We start from the raw sequence: 27,118 nt of genomic DNA on the forward strand, positions 1-27,118 counted from the left end.
CCTGGATCATCTTCACTATCATTGTTCTGAATTCTTTTTCTGGAAGGTTGCCTATCTCCACTTCATTTAGTTGTTTTTCTGGGGTTTTATCTTGTTCCTTCATCTGGTATAAAGCCCTCTGCCTTTTCATCTTGTCTATCTTTCTGTGAATGTTGTTTTCATTCCACAGCCTGCAGGATTGTAGTTCTTCTTTCTTCTGCTCTCTGCCCTCTGGTGGATGAAGCTATCTAAGAGGCTTGTGTAAGTTTCCTGTTGGGAGGAACTGGTGGTGGGTAGAGCTGACTGTTGCTCTAGTAGACAGAGCTCAGTAAAACTTTAATCTACTTGACTGTTGATGGGTGCAGCTGTGTTCCCTCCCTGTTGGTTGTTTGGCCTGAGGCAACCCAACACTGTAGCCTACCTGGGCTCTTTGGTGGGGCTAATGACAGACTCTGGGAGGGCTCATGCCAAGGGATACTTCCCAGAACTTCTGCTGCCAGTGTCCTTGTCCCCACAGTGAGCCACAGCCACACCCCATCTCTGCAGGAGACCCTCCAACACTAGCAGGTAGGTCTGGTTCAGCCTCCCCTGGGGTCACTGCCCCTTCCCTTGGGTCTCGATGCACACACTCCTTTGTGTGTGCCCTCCAAGAGTTGAGTCTCTGTTTCCCCCAGTCCTGTCAAACTCCTGCAATAAATTCCCACTAGCCTTCAAAGTCTGATTCTCTAGGAATTCCCCCTCCCGTTGCCGGACCCCCAGGTTGGGAAGACTGACATGGGGCTCAGAACCCTCACTCTAGTGGGTGGACTTCTGTAGTATAAGTGTTCTTCAGTTTGTGAGTCACCCACCCAGCAGTTATGGGATTTGATTTTACTGTGATTGCACCCCTCCTACCGTCTCATTGTGGCTTCTATTTGTCTTTGGATGTGGGGTATCATTTTTGGTGAGTTCCAGTGTCTTCTTGTCAATGATTGTCCAGCAGCTAGTTGTGATTCTGGTGTTCTCACAAGAGGGAGTGAGAGCCTGTCCTTCTACTCTGCCATCTTGGTTCCTCCATGGTTAGTAGAATTTTTTATTACACTGAAGGCTGAACAGAACTAGAGCTCCCAAATTATGTTTCATGGGATATTTAAATGAATAAAGTCTTTCTCGGTAAAATTTTACCAGCATTCACAATTATTATCTATGTTAAAGCTGACGATGAACATCATATTTACTTGAAATTGCAACATTTTCCACATTAAGAATTATCTAGGCTAGCAATGGTTTTAAATTCCTTTTTGAGGGAGGCTGGGGTTTTTATAATGAAACCTCAAAGACGTAGTGAGGAACAAGGAGGTGACTGAGGTGGCAGGGTTCTGAGCTTCTCCACTAACACTCAAAAAGCCACATGGGTCTCTTTAAGATTATGTCATCAAGAAAATCAATGTGCCTGTGATATATCTTTGTATTTCAATCAAGGTTGCCTTGCTATCCTTCAGATCACTGGTGGAGGAAGCCAGCTGCCATGTCCTGAAGACACTCAGGCAACCTTGTGGAGAGACCCCTGTGATGAAGGACTGAGGCCTATGTCATCAGCCATATGGAAGCAGATCTGTCAGCTCCAGTCATGTCTTAAGATGACTGCAGCCCTGTCCTATGGTTTTAACCAAATTAGGTACCATAGGTACCATAGTTCTATTGAATATTAGTGAGTACTTCATGACAAAAATGTCTCAGAGGTCAAATAAGTATGGGGAAGTCAGAATAAACAGAGTTAGGAAGGTTTGTTTCCTGCAGAATTTTAAGAAGTCTTTAATATTAGCATACACACTGTGGCTCTGGGTGATTCTAGATCTAAGAGGAGCTAACAGGAACTTGGCTGTTTTCATTAGACCCCACATCTTGGTAGTATGCTTTTCTATTCAAGTCTAAAAGTTGTAGACCTGTTTACTAAGAAAGAGCTCTTTATCCCTAATTAAGTAGCAAGACATTACCACCAGTGGTTAAATGTTTGATCCAGGTCAGTCTTCCAATATAGTAATGGATTGTTTTATATGCAAGTGATAGATATAAATGGGGCTGTCATACAGCTGCTCATTGTAAGATGGATGTTTTAATAATACATGAGTATATTTTTCTATACTATATATTCTCTTAAATGATTCTGAATAATAAAACCTATTTTACAGATCAACAAACTATGTTTCAGAAGTGTGGTTAATTGCTCAAGGTAGAAAACCCATCAAAGTGGCCCAGTGGGGAATCCACTGTTCTTTCCATTGTGCCATGATACCTCCAATATGATCCTGGTATATCCAACTCTATCTGGGTTTCTCAACTTCTTTACTTACTCCAGGTACTCATAGCCTTGGACATATCTCTCTCCTGTGTCTGACTTCCTGCTCTTCCTTACACCTTTTGCAATGACTATCAACAATTTTTCATGTTTCAAGAATTTTCCTAACCAATACTTATTGATCATTTATTATATTTTAAGCACTATATTCATTCTAATTGCTAATTTACATAAGAAGAAAGTAAGATAAGTGATTTCTTCAAGGTCACACAAATTTTGAAGTTATTGGGGTTAGAACCTAGATCTTGATCTTGGGTCCATGCTCTTTACCACTATGCATATTTCCATGACCTATATCATTCAAAGTGTCTGCTCCTGCAACTGAATTAATGTAACTCATATATTTTCTATGACTTTTATTGGCCCTAGCACACAGGACTATATTTCATTTATTGTCACTTATGTGTTACTTTTTTCCAAATAAAATTATATATAGTTTATTTTAAACATTTTATAAATATATATACACATAGACATATATATAGTTTTCTTTTAAGTATTATATATAACATATATAATATATATTATATATATATATTTAATGTGTCACTTTCTGACTACATTATAGACTAATTAAAAAGTAGAAATTGGTCTTCCCTGGTGGCGCAGTGGTTGAGAGTCCGCCTGCCGATGCAGGGGACGCGAGTTTGTGCCCCAGTCCGGGAGGATCCCACGTGCCGCAGAGTGGCTGGGCCTGTGAGCCATGGCCACTGGGCCTGCATGTCTGGAGCCTGTGCTCCGTGGTGGTAGAGGCCACAGCAGCGAGATGCCCGCATACAGGAAAAAAAAAAGTAGAAATTGTGTCTTGAGGAGATACCAGTGCTTGGCAAATTTAACTAAGTTCGTTGGTATGCTGCGATGGTGGTGGAAAATTGTAAGCAAAAAAGAACCAAATAAACTGCTTTTGATATTTACTAAAGTTTCCACTAAACAACTTTGATAGTTATGCTCAGGAAACTCTGATTCCTTTGTAATGTGTCATGACTCTTTATGATCTAATTCTAATTTCCTTTTCAAGCCTCAGCTTTCGTTTCCATCATTCAGAGGCCTCAGCAATTCTATATCCACACTCCCCTAAGTCTAACCATGTTCTCCTTTTCTTTGCCTTTGCAAATACAAGTGTTTTGTTTGTTTTTGTTTGTTTTTACTTTTTTCTTTCTTGCCTGGAAATCTTCCACTCATTCCTTAAAACCTAGATCCATTTTTCTCTTCTTGGCAAGAAAGCAATCATTTCTTCCTCTCTGATCTCTATCAGTGTATATAAAGCAATGCTCTGTTCTAGCTGCAAGTACCTCCATATGTGCCTTCCATTACTCAGGTAGGGGTCGAAAAATTCTATAGTTTTAAGAACATTAGCCTTAAACTTAGATATAACTGGATTCAAATTCTGTCTCTGTCATCGAATAGCTATGGGACCTTGGTCAAGTTGCTTAACTTTTTAAAGTCTCAGTCTCCTTCTGCATAAAATAAGGATATTAATAACCTTACACGGTTCTTGCAAAATGATTTACAGAATGCTATACATTTATAGGCATGCTGAATTTTATAATTTGATGACAATAATGATTGATATATCTTTGTATTTCAATCATTAATATTGTATCTGAATCCTAGGACATGCTTAATGAGTGTTTGCAGAAATATTATATGAAAAAATAAATGCTATGTATCCCTGTTCCCACTATCCACAAATAAGCTATTCAATATGATCAGAGTGGATTCTTGCAGAATCAAATTGAAAAGCACAAGTCTAGCAAAAAATTGTCTGCCATTCTGGAAACTGAAAAATAAAATTAATAAATTATAGAAATTCAGTGGTGGAAGGAACATTAGAGATTCAAGTGACTCAGATGGCTATATCAAATTAGTGTCAAAATTCAGATTTCCCGATTGCTTTGTAAACAGAGTGCTTTTGAAATTTGTCAGATATTCAGGTAAGACTGAAGGTGAAGTGTGGCAGCAATGTGATAGCTGTGCTTCACAGGCAAACTAAGAGTTAAGACTCTGCCTCTAATAACCCATATGGCTATAGATTCTTTTAATTAAGATCTAGGGCTTCCTGATTTCTCTTTCTACTTCTCCCCATTTACTTCCAACACACTTCTTCAATAAAGAGATTAGGTCTAAGACAATAAAAAGCTCTCTTGTTCTCACTTGTCTTCCATCCTAGTACTTCTTCTGAGTGTAAACAAGGCTTCTTGTCACCTTGAGCAAAAGATCATTGGATGAATCTATATTGGATGAATGAGCTCGAACACTTCTTTTATGTATCTGTTCTCAGTTTGAAGAAGTGTATGTTGACTCTCAGAGTCTCAGTATTTATCCCATATGGAGTCATGGCTGAGAGAGAGTATAAAGTGCTCAAACTCTAGAGTCAGATCCTCCATATGAAAATCTGTCTCTACTATTCACTAGCTACAAATTGCTGGATATATTTCTTAGCTTTTTTTTGTATCGTTTCTCTCATTTGTGAAATGAGAATAAGAAGAGCATCTAAATCATAGATTTGTTCTGAGAATTAATTAATTCACTCACATAAGATACTTAGGTTAATTCCTAGTTTACAGTGTAAACTCAGTACACACTATGGTTTTAGTTTGAATTCATGGTTATTTTGTTGCATAAGGAATTTTTATATCAATTTTTTAATTCTTATTTTCTCTGAGTTTCTACAGAAGAAAGTGGACTAAAAATGCCATTTTTAAATGGTATACATATTTTTTTTCAAAATATTGATTCCAATATTTCCACATACATTTCCAAAATAGTGAATATGCTGCCTTCCGCATTGGGAGCTCTGTATCCATTTTTCTTTAACCAATGATTAACAAGTAAGTGCAGGTTTCTAACTTTTTAGCTTTGAGTTCTTTCACTATTCCTATGCCTTCTTTAAATTCAGGTTTTGTTGAATCAGGATGAGCCTCTAAATGGGAATTTGGGTACTGAGTCAGCATTCACTGGGAAAGTGTTGAATATATGGGAACCTCTGGACTTGGATCAATATCAGTTTTTTTAAAAAAGAAAGCAATTCCTTTGTCTTTACTTTGGTTGTAGTACTATTGTTTTAACAACTAAATCCTCTTTAGGTTTTTCTTTTTTAGCCAATAGAAACACCACGACTAGTTGTTTCTCTTCCTAGCTGATTTATCTCCATTCCGAAAAAGTATCTTAGGGACCCAGGTCCTAATATTCAGAGGCAGTACAGAGTTGGTTAAAAAAATAAAAGCAGGTATTCTTATATGAGATTATGGGATCCTTGAGGGAAGGGGTTCTTTCTTGTTCACCTTGTGATCGCTTATGATTAGTGCAGTGCCTGGTGTTATGTTTCTCATTTAATACATGTTGTATAAAAGAACTCACCTATACTTGTGTTTGAACGTGTATCTAACATGTAAGAGGGCCTCTGTTCTGGAATATCTATTGTCAACTCAGCATCTTCCTTATTCTGATCAAACCATTCTGCTACTCTCTATAGTAACTTTATCAAACCATCTCCACAGAGGAAATTCCCAGGTTTCTTAATGCCAAACATTAATTTACTTATATCTATAGCTTCCTGATTTCCTTTTTCTTGCTTCCTTAAAGAAACTGTCCCTTTCCCTATTTAAGACTCTTACTCCCACTGTTAGATCTCATTGCACTTTTTCTTCTTAGGAAGCTTTTATTATTAATTGTCTCAGATGGATTTTTCATATGAACTTTTAAAAATGCTGTCTCTTTCATTCAGGAAAAAAAAAAAAGATTGGCGAGGGCTCTCAAATCCACATTCTTCTCTACCTCTTCTCTATTTCCTCCCATTGCTTTAAATTGTTGGGGAGAGAAGGGAATGGAGAGTTAGGGCTCAATGTATATGGAGTTTCAGTTTGGGAAAATGAAAAAAGTTCTGGAGATGGATAATGTTAATTGTTGTATAAAAATGTAAATGTACTTAATGACACTGAAATGTGCACTTTAAAATTATTAGAATGTTAAATTTTGTTATGTAAATTTACCACAATTTAAAATAAAAACAAGGTAACATGCTCAATGCTTCTATATCTTCATCTTACACTAATTCTTAAACCCATTCCAATCTGGCTTTTTCTTCTATCACTCTACTGAAACAACTCCTGCTGATGTAATGGACAAGTTCCATGTTGATACATTCAGTGAACTATTTTCAATCTTTATCATAATTAACTTCTCAGCAGCATTTGTTAGCTCTTTTCTTCCTGTCGAAATGTCCCATCCCTTGGTTTCTGGACTTCATACTGCTGGAGTTATTCTTCTCCATCTCAGCCACTCCTTCTCTCCCCTACCACTCTTTTTTTCCTGTATCTGATCGTTATATGATGAGGTTTCTCAAAACTCAATCCTAGATATTCTTATCTTTACTTTGTACTCTTTTCCTAAGTTTTCTCATCAATGTTCATGGCTTCAACTACTAACTATATGCAGATGACTATAAATATATGTATATATCTGTATAGAAATTTTCCTTACTTATAGACACAAGAATCTACTGCCTCTTTGCATCTTCGCTTAGTTATCTTCAAAACATTTCAAACCCAAGATCTATAAAAGTAAACTCAAGAACTCGCACAAGAAAAAAAAAAAAAAAAAAGAAGAAGAACTCGCACAGCACCAGCGAGTTCTCAGTCAATGAGTCTATCATTCAGCAAGGTATAAAAGCTAAAAATCTTGACCCCTCTCTCATCCCAATCTTGTTTCCCATATAGCATTGACCACCAACTCCTTGTACCTTTATCTCCTAAATCTCTCTCAAATCTATCACATCTTTCCACCTCTACCACAAGCGTCACACTCACCACCAACAACAAGCTTTCTCAAGTTACTGTAATCTCTTATCACCTGGTAGATTTAAAATTGGTCTTCCCAGTATCCTTTTAGACCTTCCTCCAACTCATATTCCACAATGCAAGCTAAGTAATATTTTAGGAACATAAATTTTATCTCTTTGTCAACCTTTATTTAAAACTATCTAATATTTTCACATTGTCTGATAAAGATCGAAACCCTGAAGACAATTTATTAGGCTCAGCATGGCCTGTGCTTTATTCCTCTCTAGCCCTTTTGGACTCTTGCTCCTGTTCTCTCTGTCTCTCTTTGTCCCTTTTTCTTTTTCTTTCTGTCTCTCTCTGTCTCTCTCTCTTAATTCCAATTCCAGTTACACTAACCTCAGAGATTAAGACATGACCATAGTGACACAGCTAGCTAGAGGTAATTTCCAAATGTCATTCACAGTCTAGAATTTATTGAAGCATGTTCGATTATTTATGCCAAACTTAGTTGGAGGAGAGCCACGTGGCTGGCACTATACCTGTCTGCTAGTTTTACATAGGTACTGATATGGCTGATCTGGAAAGCTAATTAGCCAGGTAGGAAAAAACCACAGAGTACAAACAGAACAGAAAGAGATATGATTTTGGCAACCAATGAGTTCCTTAGGTGTAAGATGGTACCTATAGGTTTGGAGCACAACTGTAGAAACCTGTATTTGTAGAATTGGAAGCCTAAGCAATCATGTATTATGTGTCATGCACCATGCTGTATTTTGGTCATTTCTTTAGTGAAGGAGAATTAAAAGGAAACTAATGTGATGAATGCTACTATAGTAGCATTTAAAAAGTCCTAAAGGAAACTGCATAGTTACCTCTTCCTGAAAAATTCAAGAAAGATTTCACAGAAGAGATGCTATTTTATCTGGGGCCTGAGGTTAGAAAGGAGTTTGCTAAATGGAGAAGGGCAGATGGAATTCTGGTGGAGGGAGAAAAACACAGATGGAGTCTAGATTCAACAACACATTTAGTTGAAAAATAGGTCTGCAAACTTGAAGTTTTATCTTAAAAGTAAACAATTATCTATCCTTAGATAGTATTGAGAATAACTTTACAATAAAATATTGCCATTTATATTATTTATATATAAATCTAAAATCTTGTCCCATTTGTCCCTTTCCCTCCAAGCAGGATGTTGCCATTAGGGTGACTTGTATCCTGCTGAAAGCAGAATGTCTGATGCTCAAGGCACAAAGGCATTGTTTAAAGAACCCTTATGATTTTGAACAAACTGTCCCAGCAGGGAGATTTTAACCTGCAGTCCCTAACAGGCACAACAGTCTGTGTTTGTAAACAGAGCCTTATTGCACTAGTGAGAGCGGACACAGAACAGTGTCAGCTCATTAATTGGGTGTCAGCTCCCTGCCAGGAAGAAAGCTTAATGAGTCATCTCACCATAAAGAACTGGAGCTCAATGGAGGGGCGAATGGCTTAGAGAAAGTGAGAAAGAATTGTCCAGCAATAACTACATGTATAGAAAAGCTTGAAGCCCACCTGTTGGGATAAAGAGAGAGCAGCATTTGGGAATGGTTGGTTTCTCTCTATTCTGTTATTCAAAGGGAAACATGAGTTTATGATCTTATAAGTGCAGCAATGACCAGTGTGTATATTCATGTTTATTGTGAATAAAATAATTTGAAGTTATTCAAAACACATTTTTGTATAAAGTTTATGAAGTTTTTCTTTTATTCTGTTCAAAATATAAATATTCTACTTTTCCACACAAAATCTATAACAAAGCACATGCTTTTCAATGCTTGTATTGAAATTCAAATATATTCCTGACGCCAATAGCAAATTTTACAGAAGGATGTCAGATGTGTGTTATGTACTTCATAGTCATTAGATATTTAAAAACTATTTAACAAGAACACATTCTTAAAACTGAAAAAAATCTTTCTGATTCCTAATCCCAATATTCACATAAAAGGATACGCCAGGTTTTCACATAATGCTGCAGGCTCATACCTGATATTAGTTCATTATTAGAACACTGTGTTCTTCTACCTTGGACCATTGGTCTTATTGATTTGTGTGATCTTTTAATACCAAAAAATGTTAATCTATCATTATATACTTTCCTCAATTTGTTGTTTACATTTTTACTTTACTCACAGTATTTTTACCATGAGTTTGATTAATAAATTGTATTTTAAACTTTTTTGTCATTCCACTATTTTTCTCATTCCCAGAAGAATCACAAAATCTCCACTCTGCTAATTGATTTCTCAGCCTAGGTGGTTTTTCTAGACCTTTTTGCCTCATATTAAATCACCAGTTTTTCTTTCTCTCAGCTTCATTCTACCCCCAACACCATACACATTTCAACAGTTGGATGTGTCATGTGCTTTGCTGAGAAAATTAGGGAGATTTAATTATTGATCATTTCCATAAACCTGAGATTTTCTTCTCTCTAAAATTAATCTACTTTTGTAGTTTTAAAACATGGCCTTAAATGCTCTGACTCTCCTCCTATAGATAGATAGGGATCTGTATTTCCTTCCCTTAAATCTGGATGGCTTGTGACTGCTTTGACAAATAGGTGGAAGTGGTGCTATATAGAGACTGAATTTTAAAAAGTCATGAAGCTTGCATCTTGTTCACTGAAACACTCCCTCTTGGACCGGAGCTGCAATGTAAGAAATCCAACTACACTGAGACCACCATCCGGGAGAGGTCCTATAGAGAGACCACATGGAGAGACTCTGAGACTCTGTGGAGGGAGAAAGCCACTTGAATCATTTCTGCACAACACTGGACATGTGAGTGAAGAAGACTCCAGATGATACCACACCTCAGCTATTCAAATCTTCCCAGCTGAGGCACCAGACACTATAGAACCCAAAGACAAGCCATGTTTTCTGAGCCTTAATTTCTTATCCATAGAATCCATAAGTATAATAAAATATTTTTTTGCAGGTGGTTTGTCTTGCAGCAATAAAAAACTAGTCATCTGTCTACCAGGAAGCCTTCTACCAATGAATAGGAAACTTTTCTACATACTCTTCAGCCCTTGATATCTCTCTCCAGCAATTGCCTTCTTTTTGTCTTCAAATAAGCATAAAATTATCATATAACTAACCTTGTTGACATATGCATCACCCTCAGAAATTTCTTCATTTGTAATCTGCCCATTGTAATCTCTCACTCCTGCCCATGCTTTCCCCAAGCAACTACTCATCTGTCTCTATAGATTAATTTGCATTTTCTGAGATTTTGTATTAATGGAAGAGCATATGGATAGCTTTAATTGCCTATTTCTTCAGTGAACTTTACAATTTTATTTCTTTCATGGATTTTGTTAACTTCTAAATTGTTTTATTTTCTCATTATTTTGTAAAATTTCATACATTTGTTGCTAAAATTTGGAAATAAATTGACCTTATAACTTGTTTCATTATTGATCTCTACTGTGCTGCCTTAGGATTTTGCATGTGCAGGATTACGTCATCTGCAAATGAAGGCAGTTTTCTTTCTTCCTTTCCCATCTTTCCTTTAGTTTCTTTTTTCATTTCTCTTTGTTGTCCTGACTACAATCTCTAGTACAATCTTAAAAATGAATGGTAAGAACAGTCATCCTTGACTTGTTCCTGATCTTAGGAGAAAATAAGTAAATCTTTTACCATAAACTATGATATAAGCTGTTAAGTTTGCCATAGCTTTCATTTATCATGTTGAAGAATTTGCCTTCTACATCTAGTTTGTTCAGAGTTTTATTCAAGGCTAGGTGTTGGGTTTTGTCAAATGCTTTTTCAGTGTTTCTCGAAATGATAATGTATCTTTTTGTCCTTTATTCTGATAATATGTTGTGTTATATGAATTGATTTTTGAATAGTAAACCAACCTTACATTTGTGGGATAAATCCCACATTTTCATGGTGTATAATATACTTTTATATTGCTAAATTAATTTTGTTAGTATTTTGTTAAAGATTTGTGTATCTGTGTTCATGAATGTTATTCATTTGTTTTGTTTTTTTCTTTTCTTATGATGTCACTGTTTAGTTTTGACACCAGAGTAATACTGGCCTCCTAGAATGAGGTGGGAAATGTTCTTTCTCTCTTTTCTGAAACAGTTTGTAAAGGCTCACCATTTTTCTTTAATATTTGATTTAATTCACTTTTGAAGTTACATAGGCCTCAGCTTTTCTTTATAAGATATTTAATTACTTAATTTTTTAATTTGTTATAGATCTATTCAGACTTTCTATTTATTCTTGAGTTAGTTTTGCTCATTTTTGGCTTTCCCAGAATTTGTCCATTTTGTCAAAGTTGTCTAATATTTTTCTTAATTTTCATGTTATTTTCTTATAATTCTTTTAATTTCTCTTAGTCAGTAATAGTGTCCATCATTGATTCCTGATTTTGGAAATTTGAGTCATTGTTTTTTGTATGACTTGTATGACTTCCATGTGGTAGCATACAACTTCACATATAGTACGAGACCCTTACAACAATATACTTCCTCTTCTCCTGTTGTGGTTTTTTGTGCTATTTTTCAATTATTTTTGCCAATTATTTTAAAAAGAGATTTTAATTAAATATTATATTTAGCTAAGTAGTTGTCATCTGGGCTGTGTGTCATTCTACTTATAGATCTAGAGTCCCACCTGGGACACTTTTCTTTTTGGTGTGAAGCACTCCCCTTACATTTTTGTCTTGATGTCTGCTGGTGATAAATTTCTGCAGCTTTTCTATGTCTAAAGTAAGCCTTTCTCTCACCTTCATTTTTAAAACATATTTTTGTTTTGGTAGAAAATTCTAGATTTATAGTATGTTTCTTTAAGCTCCTTAAAGATAAGTAAGTTGGTTATGAAATGCCTTTGTGTAGTTTTTGTTGTTTGTTTATTTATGCTTTTTGTGATTAGGGTTTATGAAACATCTTGGATTTATGGGTTCATAGCTTTCATCAAATTCAAATTTAGAAAATTATCTACCATTAATTTTTCAATTTTTTTTCTGCCCCACCCTCAGGGACTCCAGTTTTATGTATATTAGACCATTTGAAATTGTCCCACAGGTCATCAATTCTGTTTTTTTAATATATATTTTTTTCTCTCTTTGTTTCATTTCAGATCATTTCAGTTGTTATATCTTCAAATTCACTAATATATACTTCTACAGTGTCTATCTATCATCCATTCAATCCAGTGAATATTTTTCTCAGACATCATAGTTTCTATAAGCTCAATTTATGTTTCTTTATATCTTCCATATTCTGTTTAACATGCTCATTTTTCTCTAGATTATTGTGCATATGGAATGCACTTATAATAACTATTTTTACACCCTTATCTACTAATTCTGTATCATTTCTAGGTCTGTTTCATTTGAGTGATTTCCCTCCTTCATATAGATTATGTTTCCTGCTTCTTTGCATGCCTGGGAATCTTTGATTAGATGTCAGAGATTATCAATTTTACCTTGTTGAGGACTGCATTTAAAATATTTTATTTATATGAAATTGAGTAATTTGTAGTGAGGTGGATGGACATAGAGTCTGTCATACAGAGTGAAGTAAGTGAGAAAGAGAAAAACGAATACCATATGCTAGCACATATATATGGATTCTAAAAAAAAAAAAAAAGGTTCTGATGAACCTAGGGGCAGGACAGGAATAAAGATACAGAAGTAGAGAATGGACTTGAAGACATGGGGAGGGGGAAGGGTAAGCTGGGATGAAGTGAGAGAGTAACATTGACATATATACATTACCAAATGTAAAATAGATAACTGTGGGAAACAGCTGCATAGCACAGAGAGATCAGCTCAGTGCTTTACGACCACCTAGAGGGGTGGGAGGGAGACACAAGAGGGAGAGGATATGGGGATATACATATTCACATAGCTGATTTACCTTGTTATACAGCAGAAACTAACACAACATTGTAAAACAATTATACTCCGATAAAGATGTTAAAAGAAATAAATAAAAATAAAAAGCACACAAAAAAGAATGTTTAAAAAATATATTTTATTTCTATAAATGTCAATGACCTTTTTTGAGAATGCAGTTAAGTTACTTGGAAATTGTTTGATCCTTTTGTTCATAACTTTAAACTTTGACAAACATGACCGGAGTATGTTTAGCATAGGGCTAATTTTTCACAACTACTAAGGAAAAACTCTCAAGTACTCTCCTCAATGACATATGAATTATGTTTTCTACTCTTACCTGTGGGAACAGGAGCAAGAACTATTCTGTGCCCTGTGTGAGTTTTAGAGATTATTTCTCCTAATTCTTTCAGGTGGTTCTTTCCATGGCTTTGGATAGTTTTCTCAAATAAATGCAGCTTAATCAGTGCTTGGCACTGAGCTGAATCCTCAAGGGGGGACATGTCCTGATCTCCAGAGTTAATTCTGTGCAGTTCTTTTCTCTTGGACACTGCCTTGTGAACTCTAACCACATTGAGCTCTCTGGACCCTAAGATCTATTTTCTAAATGCAAGGAGACTACCAGGCTTCTTCTGAATCCCCCTTTCCTGCCTCATTGCCTGGAACTCTTCAGACTTTAGACTAGAGCAATTGTAAGGCTTAACCTCTTACTTCTCATATCAGGGATTGCTGTCCTTCAGTGACTGATGTGCAAATTATCTTTAGAACCATATTTTCATAATTTTATCTAGTATTTTAGTTGTTTCAGTTATGAGGGTCTATCTGGTCTTTTTCACTGCCTCTTGGTCACAGCAGAAACCCTTCACAATGTCCAGTTCATTTTTTTTTTTAATTGAGGTATAGTTGCTTTACAATGTTGTGTTAGCTCCTGCCACGCAGCAAAGTGAATCAGCCATATGTATACATATATCCCCACCTTTTTGGGTTTCTTTCCCATTTAGGTCACCACAAAGCACTGAGTTCCCCATGCTATATAGCAGGTACTCATTAGTTATCTATTTTATAACTAGTGGTGTATATATGTCAATCCCAATGTCCCAATTCATCCCACCCTCCCATTCCCTCCCTGCTGATTACAGGTTTGTTCTCTACATCTATGTCTCTATTTCTGTTCTACAAATAAGGTCATTTGTACCATTTTTCTAGATTCCACATATATGCATTAATATACGATATTTGTTTTTCTCTTTCTGGACTACTTCACTCTGTATGACAATCTCTAGCTCCATCCACATCTCTACAAAGGACCCAGTTTTGTTCCTTTTATGGCTGAGTAATATTCCATTGTATATATGTACCACATCTTTTTATCTATTCATATGTCAATGGACATTTAGGTTGGTTCCATGTCCTGGCTATTGTTAATAGTGCTGCAATGAACATTGGGGTTTATGTGTCTTTTTGAATTATGGTTTCCTCAGAGTATATAGTGGGCTTGCTGGGTCATATGGTAGTTCTATTTTTAGTTTCTTAAGGAACCTCCATACTGTTCTTCATAGTGGCTGTATCAATTTACATTCCCACCAAGAGTGCAAGAACATCCCCTTTTCTCCACACCCTCTCCAGCATTTATTGTTTGTAGACTTTTTGATGATAGTCATTCTGACTGGCGTGAGGTGATACCTCATTGTAGTTTTGATTTGCATTTCTCTAATGATCAGTGATGTTGAGCATCTTCTCATGTATTTGTAGGCCATCTTTATGTCTTCTTTGGAGAAATGTCTATTTAGGTCTTCCTTAGGTAGGTTTATTCCTAGGTATTTTATTCTTTTTGTTGCAATGGTAAATGGGATTGTTAACTATATTTCTCTTTCTGATTTTTGTTGTTAATGTATAAGAATGCAAGAGATTTCTGTGCATTAATTTTGTATCCTGCAACTTTACCAAATTCATTGATTAGCTCTAGTAGTTTTCTGGTCACATCTTTAGGATTCTCTATGTATAATATCATATCATCTGTGTGACAGCTTTACTTCTTCTTTTCCAATTTCTATTCCTTTTATTTCTTTTTCTTCTCTGATTGCTGTGGCTAGGACTTCCAATACTATGTTGAATAATAGTGGTGAAAGTGTACGTCCTTGTTTTGTTCCTGATCTTAGAGGAAATGCTTTCAGTTCTTCAGCATTGAGAGTGATTGCTGTGGGTTTGTCATATACGGCTTTTATTATATTGAGGTAGGTTCCCTCTATGCCCACTTTCTGGAGAGCTTTTTATAATGAATCAGTGTTGAATTTTGTCAAAAGCTTTTTCTGCATCTATTGAGATGATCATATGGTTTTTATTCTTCAATTTGTTAATATGGTGTATCACATTGATTGATTTGCATATATTGAAGAATCCTTGCATCCCTGGGATAAATCTCACTTGATAATGATGTTTGATACTTTTAATGTGCTGTTGGATTCTATTTGCTAGTATTTTGTTGATGATATTTTTCATCTATGTTCATCAGTGATATTGGTCTGTAATTTTCTTTTATGTGATACCTTTGTCTGGTTTTCGTATCAGGGTGATGGTGGCCTCATAGAATGAGCTTGGGAGTGTTCCTTCCTCTGCAATTTTTTGGAAGCGTTTCAGAAGGATTGGTGTTAGCTCTTCTCTAAATATTTAATAGAATTCACCTTTGAAGCCACCTGGTCCTGTTCTTTTGTTTGCTGGAAGATTTTTATCACAGTTTCAATTTTATTACTTGTGATTGGTCTGTTTATATTTTCTATTTCTTCCTGGTTCAGTCTTGAAAGGTTGTACCTTTCTAAGAATTTGTCTACTTTTTCCAGGTAGTCCATTTTATTGGCATGTCATTGCTTCTAATAGTCTCTTATGATCCTTTGTATTTCTGGGGTGTCAGTTGTCATTTCTCCTTTTTCTTTTCTCATTTTATTGATTTGAATCCTCTCCCTTTTTTTCTTGATGAGTCTGGCTGAAGCTTTATCAATTTTGTTTATCTTCTCAAAAAACCAGCTTTTAGTTTCATTGATTTTTGCCATTGTTTTCTTCATTTCTATTTCATTTATTTCTCCTTTGATCTTTATGATTTCTTTCCTTCTCCTAACTTGGGAGTTTTGTTTGTTCTTCTTTCTCTAGTTGTTTTAGGTGTAGGGTTAGGTTGTTTACTTGAGATTTTTCTTGTTTCTTGAGGTAGAATTGTATTGCTATAAACTTCCCTCTTAGAACTATTTTTGCTGCATCCCATAGGTTTTGGGTCATCATGTTTCATTGTCATTTGTTTCTATGTATTTTTTTATTTCCTCTTTGGTTTCTTCAGTGATCTCTTAGTTATTTAGTAGTGTATTGTTTAGCCTCCATGTGTTTGTGTTTTTTAGGTTTTTTTCCTGTAATTGATTTCTAATTTCATAACATTGTGGTTGGAAAAGATGCTTGATACAGTTTTAATTTTCTTAAATTTACTGAGGTTTGTTTTGTGATCCAAATTGTGATCCATCCTGGAGAATGTTCCTTGTGCATTTGAGAAGAAGGTGTATTCTGCTGCTTTCACATGGAATGTCTTATAAATATCAATTAAGTCTATCTGGTCTATTGTGTCACTTAAAGCTTGTGTTTCCTTATTAATTTTCTGTCTGGATGATCTGTCCATTGGTGTAAGTGTGGTGTTAAAGTCCTGTTCATTTTTATGATGTTTATAAAGCTTATTTTCTCATTAAAGTTATCTCTAATACTTATATTATTATGTAATGTTCTTCATTTTGATGCAACAAGGCTCTGTAGTTTTATATGTATAATATGTACATAACACCAAGCTAGACCCTGGAAATACAACAGTGAATGAAATAAACATGTTTGCTTGGGGAATTGACAGCCTGAGAGATGGATATTAAACACATACAACCATGAGGAAATGCCTGTGAAATAGCAGGCAAGAGGATGTCTTGACCTGAATCCTAGCAAGACCACTTACTGCGTAATTTAGAGCAGGTTGCTTAACCTCTTTAAATCTAAATTTTCCTCAGATGTAGCTGGGAATTATAATAGTACAGAACAGTACATAATATCTTTCAGTGTTTTGTGAGCATTCAATGTGTTAATTTTTTATAAAGTAACAAGCATTGTGTCTGACACAAAGTAAATTATTAATGAATATTTATACTATACTATAAAATAAAATTAAAGAGACATATGAGAACATATAGTGAGTTGCATATTTAGATAGAGTATAGACAAGCAGCAAAAATCAAGGTTTGAGAATCACAATGGAAAGGAAAACTTCTGGAGGATAACATTGGAGATAACTTTTACTTCTTTCCATTCTCACTAAGAAAGTTTCCTTCCAGAACTCCTCTTGGTTTAGAATATTTTTAAGTTGTTTTTATTTATTTATTTATTTATTTGGCTAGGTTAAATATTTCTCTGTAGAGCTTAATTATTCTGTTTACATTCCTGACACAACAGTTACAGGAAACTATACACAGAGTTTAAAATAAGGTCCAGTTGAAGCAAAAGAAAATGTCTAACCTCAGAATATGGAATGATTTGTAAATTGATATTACTGAACTTTACTCTTCTGAGTAAGAGGTCAACATCAAAGTACCCAACTAGCATCTGTGCTGTCCTCCAATTATTTCATGAATATAAGTCACTTCCTCAAAGAACAAGTCCCCATCCTGAGATCAAGGTCTATATTTGAAACTTCTTTATGTCTCTCACAACACAAAATACAGCACTAAATATATTAAATAGAAACTTTCCTTCAGTATTTTCCTTTAATTGGCACAGACTTTCCTGATTCTCTCTCATTTTCAAATATTCATATTTGGCTTAAATATTAGCACCTTGAATTTCCTTTACCCTATCTAGACAGGACTGATTCCACCTCAGGATACAGTGGCACATTCTCTATTCCTCTCTATTGGTGTTTGCACTTTACCTTGTATTTGTGCACATGTCTTATTTATTGGTCTGCATGTTTCATTCTTACTTTCTTTACTTGTTTCTCAAGAACATAAGAATGAAATGATATAATGCTTGCTTAACACTTGTTCTATATCTGTACTCAGTAGATTGTAGTTATTATTACTGATGGCAACAATAACGGATAAATATATCAAGCTTGAATTGTCAATACATTTTAATCCAGCAGCCAGCATTTGCTTCTCTTCCCCCATCCCATAATTCTAAAGTGAGAGAAAGTGAAACATATAAAACAGTATCTCAATCCTATTCAAATTTGCCATTTGTTTTTAAATGTATTGTTCATAGATACCTATGGTATCTTCTACATGTTTTTATCATTTTACACACTGAGTTATTTTTTAAAAAATCATTTAGAATAATAAAATTAATTAAATTTACTGTCCTTTGATGAAGACAGTATTTCTAATCTATTATCAGAAATGCTTGCACTTTGAATTACTGTCATGGTTCTTTGCCACAAAAACACCACTCTCTTAACTAGCCTATGTTTTGTATTATAACATTTGGGAGAAGCCAGCAGACACCTTTATAGGCTTCAAATCTGTTGACATGGGATTTTTAGTATCATGATGCATCTAAAGCCATTCTCTCATTGGTAATTGTACTACCTAGAAACAGTTTGTGCTATTGACTTCAACTTCTTGACAGGCTGATGGTAAAGCATAAGGGTCAGCCTGACTTAAAATATTTGATTCTGAGTCCTTGCTGGTATTTCCTCATCAGAAAAGCTTAACACATAAGGTGGTTGTGAAGAAGTGTAATATAAGCAAAAGGAGCTCTCCTCCAGAAAATTTTACAATTTGAACATTTTTAAAAATCTTCCCAACTTTTAATTACTGAATTCATAAGCTTTCTTTCTTAAAAAGAAAAAAAAAATGAAAAGGAACTCTTACCCACATAGACAGCATCAGAAGAATATAAATACCCAAATACCCATACTTTCTGAGGGGTTACTATGTATACAATGACAACATTCTCCAAGTATAGGTCAGCCTCCCTCATGCCTCACTTTCAAAAGTTTTGACTTGAGATTCAACTTTAAGAGTTATAAGAGGCAACATACTTCACAAATTCCAGCTAAGTAAATTATAATTACAGTCCAGATTCCAATTAGGAAATTTCAGCATTGCTAAGCCGAGGAATGAAGCTTAAAGATACAATTAATATGAGCTTATATTAAAGGCTTTAGTGGAATTAATAAACTCTATAACAATAGATTATTACTCAATCTTGAACATAGACAACAGACTCTTGCTGTCAATAACTAGCAAAGTAGCCTACTTTCTATTTGCTGCTTTTGAATAGTGGTATTTTATCAAATAAAACCCTGTAACCAATGTAATTATGAAGGACTTGGATAATTTTAATGGAAAATAAAGAAAAAAAGCACTTGGAATCCCACAGATTAAAGTTTCCATTTAACCCTCTAATATGAATAATGCAAGTACTGATTCTAAAGTAAGCAGAATGAAAGAAAAGATAGTGGAAAAGGAAAAAGAATAATTAAGAAAAAAGATGCTTTTTTTTTCAGAAAAACTAAGAAGGTATAGAGATAGAGGATGTTCAGAGGACAAGAAACAAAGACTGGATTTCAGCTAGAAAGGCAAGCATGACATATTGGCTACTTTTTTACCTGGGTCATTTCTTATCAATATAGAGATAAACTGGTTGATAAATTGAGAGGTTCCACTCAGTGACTTATTTATTTGACAGAATTTATCCAAGCAATTCATTGACATAAATTCAAAGATCTGTCTTTATAAAAGTGCCAGCATTCTCAGTATTTCTGGTATTAATAAAATCATATTTTTCTCTACCCCCAAAACTGCCTTTCTCTGTGAATGTCAAATAACAAATGTAGCAGGTGTATTGTTATTCACCTGGACAATATCTTTTTGAATTAAAGATGGTTATTTTCCATTCTTCCCATCAAATAACAATTTGTGTTAGACTTCTTGTTGAATTTCCCTTTCCAAAGCACTAAAAATAATTTACTCCTTAGGAATTGCACTTTGAGGACTAATTGAGTGTGTTAAAAAAAAGTGCTATTTACTTACTAAACATTTGGAAATAAGGCATATGGATAAAGTAAGCTAAAACTAAAGCCTTCTTCCCTGCCTCCTCTGTCCTTGTCCAACCCCAAAATCCCCACTGCTGCACAACAAATATTAACAAATTCAAAATACCTGAGCCATGTGTATGATTCTTGTCCTTGTTTGGGTTACTCTAAAAGCAGAAACTCAGATAAAGATTAGAGTGAAAATGGGAGGTGAAGGAGACAGTGATATGGATTAGGAAGACAAGAAAGAGACAGCAGCCAACAAAGCATAAGTCTCTAAGCCCAGTGTAGGCAATCCTGGTGGAGCAACTCTGAGAATCAGCATGGAACACACACCTCCCAAGGGACTGGCTCAAACTGATATAACATAATAACCAAACTGGTAGTTTAAACGTCACACATTTATTTTTTGCAGTTCTGAAGGCTAGGAAGTCCAATGTCAAGGCTCAGGCAGGGTTCAGTTTCTGGTGAGAGCTGTCTTCCTGGCTTGCAAATGGCTACTCTGTCCTCACATGGCCTTTCGTCTGAGCACAAGCTGAGAGAGATCTCTGGTGTCACTTCCTCCTTCTATAAGAGCACAGTTCTATCATATTAGGTCCCCACACTTACAACCTCACTTAACTTCTATCACCTCCTCACAGGTCTCATCTCCAAATACAGTCACTTTGGAAATGAAGGCTTCAACATCATGAATTTTGAAAGGACACAAACATGTGGTCCATAACAGGATCTGAAGTATTTGCACACATATTCCCATCACTCTGGTACTTTAGGACTACTGCATGGGTGAACAAAGGGGCCCTCTGATAAAGATGTACATATTCTAGAAGTGGGGCAGGTATACACTGAGTGATAAAGATAAGGGAATGTGAGTGAGACATCGACAGCAACTGCTTTACTTCTTTAATGTTTTCTGAATAGCTTCCTCTAAGTTACCCATTTAAATTAACTTAGCTATATAGCTAGGAACTCAGAAATTCTGCCTTTACTTCAAATCACCAATGGAAATGTGTAACAGGATCAGTTTTTACTGAATTAGTTTATTTTATGCTCTTATTTTTCTTGATTATTTGTGCTTTCTTCCTATTGTGTCAAAATGAGACAAGCATGGACCCTAGAATTGAGAATCAGTTCCAAATTTTGATTTCTTTATGACAAAATGAGAAGTCATTTTCATTTACCCATATTTTCAAAGTGCATCTTAACTTTCACTGCACCTTTATTGCTCTCTGTATTGAATTTCCCAACACTAAAATCAAAACTGTCATTTTGAGCCCTATACCTCAACATCTTGTTCTTGCATAATATGATCCTTTGTAGTTATGGTTGTTTAGAAATTTTTTTTCTTTAATTCACAGCGAGAAATGGTAAGTTAACAATATAAATTTATTTGTGCTCCTTCCTGAGACCACACTAAAATAATAGTGATTTTTATATATAGAAGAACACTATTTTTATATCAATGTATGAGTGTGTATGTATATAAACACATATATTCACAACATAAATAGAAAAGTTAGGGGCATTAGCAAAGGAGATACTTCTAGAAGTTTCTGAATGATAAAAGGTAGATAGAGGAGTAGCTATGATTGTCATGGGAAACTGGAAACAAAAGGTTAAATTGCACAGAGGAGTTTGCCTCACATACAGAAGGCAATGACAAGAGGGGGATCACTTTTTAATGCAGAAGCTGATTGAGTTTCAGGATTCATAGGGAGCTGATGGGAAACATATTTGGATAGAAAGTTTAGATGAAACTAAGCATATATTTCTTGGATATAATGCAATGAAACAAACAAAGTAGAATTAAAAATGATAGAATCATGGATGTGATCACTGCTCTGCATGACCCATATTCATATAATCAAAGTAATGTCAGCATTCTATTGACATACCACTTTTAGAATTCACCTGTAGACATGGAAGTGAAGACATACTTATGATTATACAGAATGCAAGTGTCACCAAACCGGAGAGGACAGGAGTTCAGAGGTGGGAAATTGGGAAACCACCAGGAGTGGAGGGATGCTGGTATCCTCATTTCACAGAGTGGGGAATGGAACGACTCCATCTGTGTTGACAGAAAAGGATAAATGTGTTAGGAATTTATTAAGAAATACATTCTTTAGGGCTTCCCTGGTGGCGCAGTGGTTGAGAGTCCGCCTGCTGATGCAGGGGACATGGGTTCATGCCCCGGTCCGGGAAGATCCCACATGCCGCGGAGCAGCTGGGCCCGTGAGCCATGGCCGCTGAGCCTGCGCGTCCAGAGCCTGTGCTCCGCAATGGGAAAGGCCACAACAGTGAGAGGCCCGCATACCGCAAAAAAAAAACCAAATACATTCTTTAATACAATTCCATAATATCATATCTATTAATTCCAAAATCTTAAAAGCTCTGAAAATCAGAAGTTTGCGTTCCTCTAAATCAACTGGCTGCAAAATTTTACTTGATCTTAACTCACTTGGTGATATGACCAAAATAACATGAAGCTATTTGCAGCTTTTCTTTATCACATTTATTAAGGAGGGCTATACTTTTTGCTATAGAAATATTAAAAGTTTTAATTGCAGGGATTGCTCCAAACTCTGCAAGGAGGGTCATATAATATATAATATCTATACAGTAACAGTTCTCTTGAATGTGAAAAGTTATGAATTCCAGAATGCACATGACCCCAAAAGTTTTCAATGAGACAATGTACAGGTATAAAAAAATAAGGATTTATATAGGAAAAACAAATGCCAAATTTAAGACGTGGTTACCTTTGAGGGGGAAGAAAGGGAGAATGTTATTGTAAGGTTTATACAGAAGACCTCAATGTATTGTCAGTATTTTATTTCTTAAGCTGGCTAGTAGTTGTATATGTATTTGTTATACTAATTTGTAGTCTCTTTTCCATATCTTTAAACTTCATAATGATAAAAGAAGTAGCCAAAAGAGAAATTAAAATAGTGATATAGCTATATTGGAAGTGCATGAAAAGAGGAAATGAGAAGGTGGTTTAAACGTGCTAAATCTTTTTTGGTCATAGCAGGAAGACCATAGAAAATGAATACATTTTCATAAATCAAAAAGCAGCTCCAATGCAATCCCTATCAAATTACCAATGGCAGTTTTTACAGAACTAGAGCAAAAAACCTTAAAATTTGTATGGAGACAAAAAAGACCTCGAATAGCCAAAGAAATTTTGTGGGAAAAAAACGGAGCTGGAAGAATCAGACTCCCAGACTTCAGACTATACTACAAAGCTACAGTAATCAAGACAATATGGTACTGGCATAAAAACAGAAACATAGATCAATGGAACAAGATAGAAAGCCCAGAGATAAACCCACGGACCTATGGCCAACTAATCTATGACAAAGGAGGCAAGGATATACAATGGAGAAAAGACATTCTCTTCAATAAATGGTGCTGGGAAAACTGGACAGCTACATGTAAAAGAATGAAATTAGAACACTCCCTAAAATTATACACAAAAATAAACTCAAAATGGATTAGACCTAAATGTAAGACTGGACACTATAAAACTCTTAGAGGAAAACATAGGAAGAACACTCTTTGACATAAATCACAGCAAGATCTTTTTTTTGATCCACCTCCTAGAGTAATGGAAATAAAAACAAAAATAAACAAATGGGACCTAATGAAACTTCAAAGCTTTTGCACAGCAAAGGAAACCATAAACAAGACAAAAACACAACCCTCAGAATGGGAGAAAATTTTTGTGAATGAATCGATGGACAAAGGATTAATCTCTAAAATATGTAAACAGCTCATGCAGCTCAATATTAAAGAAACAAACAACCCAATCCAAAAATGGGCCGAAGACCTAGACATTTCTCCAAAGAAGATATACAGATAGCCAAGAAGCACATGAAAAGCTGCTCAACATCACTAATTATTAGAGAAATGCAAATCAAAACTACAATGAGGTATCACCTCACACCTGTTAGAATGGAAATCACCAGAAAATCTACAAACAACAAATGCTAGAGAGGGTGTGGAGAAAAGGGAACCCTCTTGCACTGTTGGTGGGAATGTAAATTGATACAGTCACTTTGGAGAACAGTATGGAGGTTCCTTAAAAAACTAAAAATAGAATCACCATATGACCCAGCAATCCCACTAGTGGGCATATACCCAGAGAAAACCATAATTCAAAAAGACACATGCACCCCAATGTTCACTGCAGCACTATTTACAATACCCAGGTCATGGAAGCAACCTAAATGCCCATTGACAGACAAATGGATAAAGAAGATGTGGCACATATATACAATGGAATATTACTCAGCCATAAAAAGGAACGAAATTGGGTCATTTGTAGAGATGTGGATGGATCTAGAGACTGTCATACAGAGTGAAGTAAGTCAGAAAAAGAAAAACAAATATTGCATATTAACGCATATATATGGAACTAGAAAAATGGTACAGAGGAACCAGTTTGCAGAGCAGAAATTGAGACACAGATGTAGAGAACAAACGTATGGACACCAAGGGAGGTGGTGGGGTGGGGGTGTGATGAATTGGGCGATTGGGATTGACATGTATACATTGATGTGTATAAAATTGATGACTAATAAGAACCTGCTGTATAAAAAAATAAATTAAATTAAAAAATAAAAGCAGCTGTACACGCATATTATTTAGAGATATGGAGGTAACTAATATAATAAACAACGAAAATAAGATAGAAGTCATTGCCTTGGACTCCCTGGTGGCACAGAGGTTGAGAATACGCCTGCAAATGCAGGGGACACAGGTTTGAGCCCTGATCCAGGAAGATCCCACATGCCGTGGAGCAACTAAACCCGAGCGCCACAACTACTGAGCCTGCACTCTAGAGCCCGCGAGCCACAACTACTGAGCCCACGTGACACAACTACTGAAGCTCACGCACCTAGAGCCCGTGCTCCACAAGAAAAGCCACTGCAATGAGAAGCCCAGGCACCACAATGAAGAGTAGCCCCCGCTCACTGCAACTAGAGAAAGCCCGCATGCAGCAACGAAGACCCAACCATGAAGACCCAATGCAGCCAAAAATAAATAATTAAATTAATTAATTAAAAAAAAAAAGAAGTCATTGCCTTTAGGAAATGGGAGTGGAACTGGGGCAGAGTGCTGTTGCTTTTAAACACATCCATATATTACTTTGATGGTAACTTTAAAAATCAATGAACATTGATACATTTTAAAGAGATTATGTGGACGAATAACATCAGTTTTTGTTTTTATAAGACACAATTTCTTCTCTTTTATAATAAAATGGTGTCTATTAGAGGGTTATTGTGATTTAAGAAAAATTATTATTATAAGAATAAAATGGAGTAGTGAACGTGAAATTGCTGTGTAACCTGTAAATCATTATATATGTAGATGTACATACGTGTACATAATAGCGAATAAGAGTACTTGCAAATAAAATACAAATTCCTCCTACTTAATAAAACATAAGCTCCTTCAATGTAGAAGCACTCTTTAATATACTACATGAAACTTATAGAATCTTGGTTACCACTAAATATTACTAAAAATACATGTAACTATTACCACAGAGCCTTTTGGTGGTGGATACCTCTTTCCGATTGTTGTCATTGTTCTCCTTTTCCTTAATCATTAAGAATTGTCAAACTTCTTCCAAATCTTCACTTCCAGGGCTTGCTACCTTCTCACTCATAAAATCTTCAGCAGAATTAACATTAATTTTAACTTTACATTTCAGGGACCCTCTATGTTATGATTTCAAAAGTATATAAAAACAAAATTAGGCATTGTACCATTTTGCATTGTCTCCCAAGGGACAATGTCTCCTCTATGGCTCAGTGCTTGATATATCATTGACCTGGAATACCTCTATTTCCCTCCACTTCTTCTTAACCAAAAGCTCCAAGGCCCAGATCAAATGCCTTGATCACTCTAAGGAATTTGTTTAGAGGTTTGTTCTAATTTGAAACAAAGAGAAGAAAACCTTACTTGGTCTTTGAGGCCCATGCCCAAGAATACCCACAGTAAAATAGGTGTTAGAGGACAATTATAATGTATCACTTATTGGTTCACTCATTCATTCATTCAGTCAGTCAAAAAATATCTCAGAGCAACTACTTTGTGCCAGAAGTAACAATATTTCACTTGCCATGTTTCTAAAAGAAAGAATATGCCTCACTGTAGAAACAGCCAAATCCTATTACTAGGGTCAAATCATAGATTCATAAAAATAGTAAATATCTTAGTTTCAGAATTTTAGCTATGATCTAACAGAAGATGAGAAGCAGTGCATTGAGACTAAAGGCCACAGACTCAGAAAAAAGGAAGATGCAGCTGCATTTTGACCATAGAGCATAGACTTGACCTTCCTGATCAATTCTTTCCCTTTCTGGAGATTTTTAAAATTATGGGCAAAACATGAAAATTATCCTCTTAAACTTTTAATTGTACAATACTGTACTGTTGACTATTGGCACAATGTTGTACAGCAGATCTCTAGAATTTAATCATCTTGCTTCACTGAAACTTTATACCTTTTGAATATTCATGTTCTCGGAGATCTTTGAGCTCAAGCACAAGTTTATAGTATCAAAAAGGTTAAGTATTAAAAACAAATAGCATTTTTAGCTTTCTGGAAATATTCCTTCTGAGTAATCACATTCAGTATTAGTTGTGAACATCATAGAAAACATATTTATTTTCATCTATGAATTATACAATGGCTAGTACTACCTTGGTTTTCTCTGTATCTCTTGCAATATTTGCTTGGGAACATGACACTATTAGGTCCTCATTTAATTCTTTCCCTAATGGAAGGAGAAAAGAGAAATAAAATTTTCCTCTTCTGTGTCTTGAGGTCCACATCCCAAACCTAGCTCTATTTTCTATAATTATCCATTGAAACAGGAATACTGGTGAAGATTTCAAGTTACTATTAATAATTTTAAATAATCTGATTAAGAGAAATGGGTTTCGGGGGGCGTGGTCATTTTAATTCAGCTTTCTCTTTCCTCTTTTATTTTTGTTTCTCTTCCAGTTTTATTGAGATTTAATTAACACACAGAACTGTATAAGTTTAAAGTATACAGCATA

The 27,118-nt window shown here is 35.4% G+C and overlaps 1 protein-coding gene across 1 annotated transcript in view; it reads right to left on the reverse strand.

The window, feature by feature from the left end:
• Positions 1-26,897, reverse strand: part of GMNC (geminin coiled-coil domain containing) — a 73,302-nt gene extending 46,405 nt beyond the window's left edge. Inside the window, exons 1-2 of the mRNA XM_049710473.1 lie at positions 26,759-26,897; positions 21,950-22,109 (exon numbers count right to left, since the gene is read on the reverse strand). Of these exons, the coding sequence (XP_049566430.1) occupies positions 21,950-21,973 (24 nt within the window). The 5' untranslated portion in view covers positions 21,974-22,109; positions 26,759-26,897. The remainder of the gene's footprint in view (positions 1-21,949; positions 22,110-26,758) is intronic.
• Between the last annotated feature and the right edge of the window lie 221 nt (positions 26,898-27,118).

This window comes from Orcinus orca, chromosome 5 (genome assembly GCF_937001465.1).
Source record: "Orcinus orca chromosome 5, mOrcOrc1.1, whole genome shotgun sequence".
Classification (NCBI taxonomy): domain Eukaryota; kingdom Metazoa; phylum Chordata; class Mammalia; order Artiodactyla; family Delphinidae; genus Orcinus; species Orcinus orca.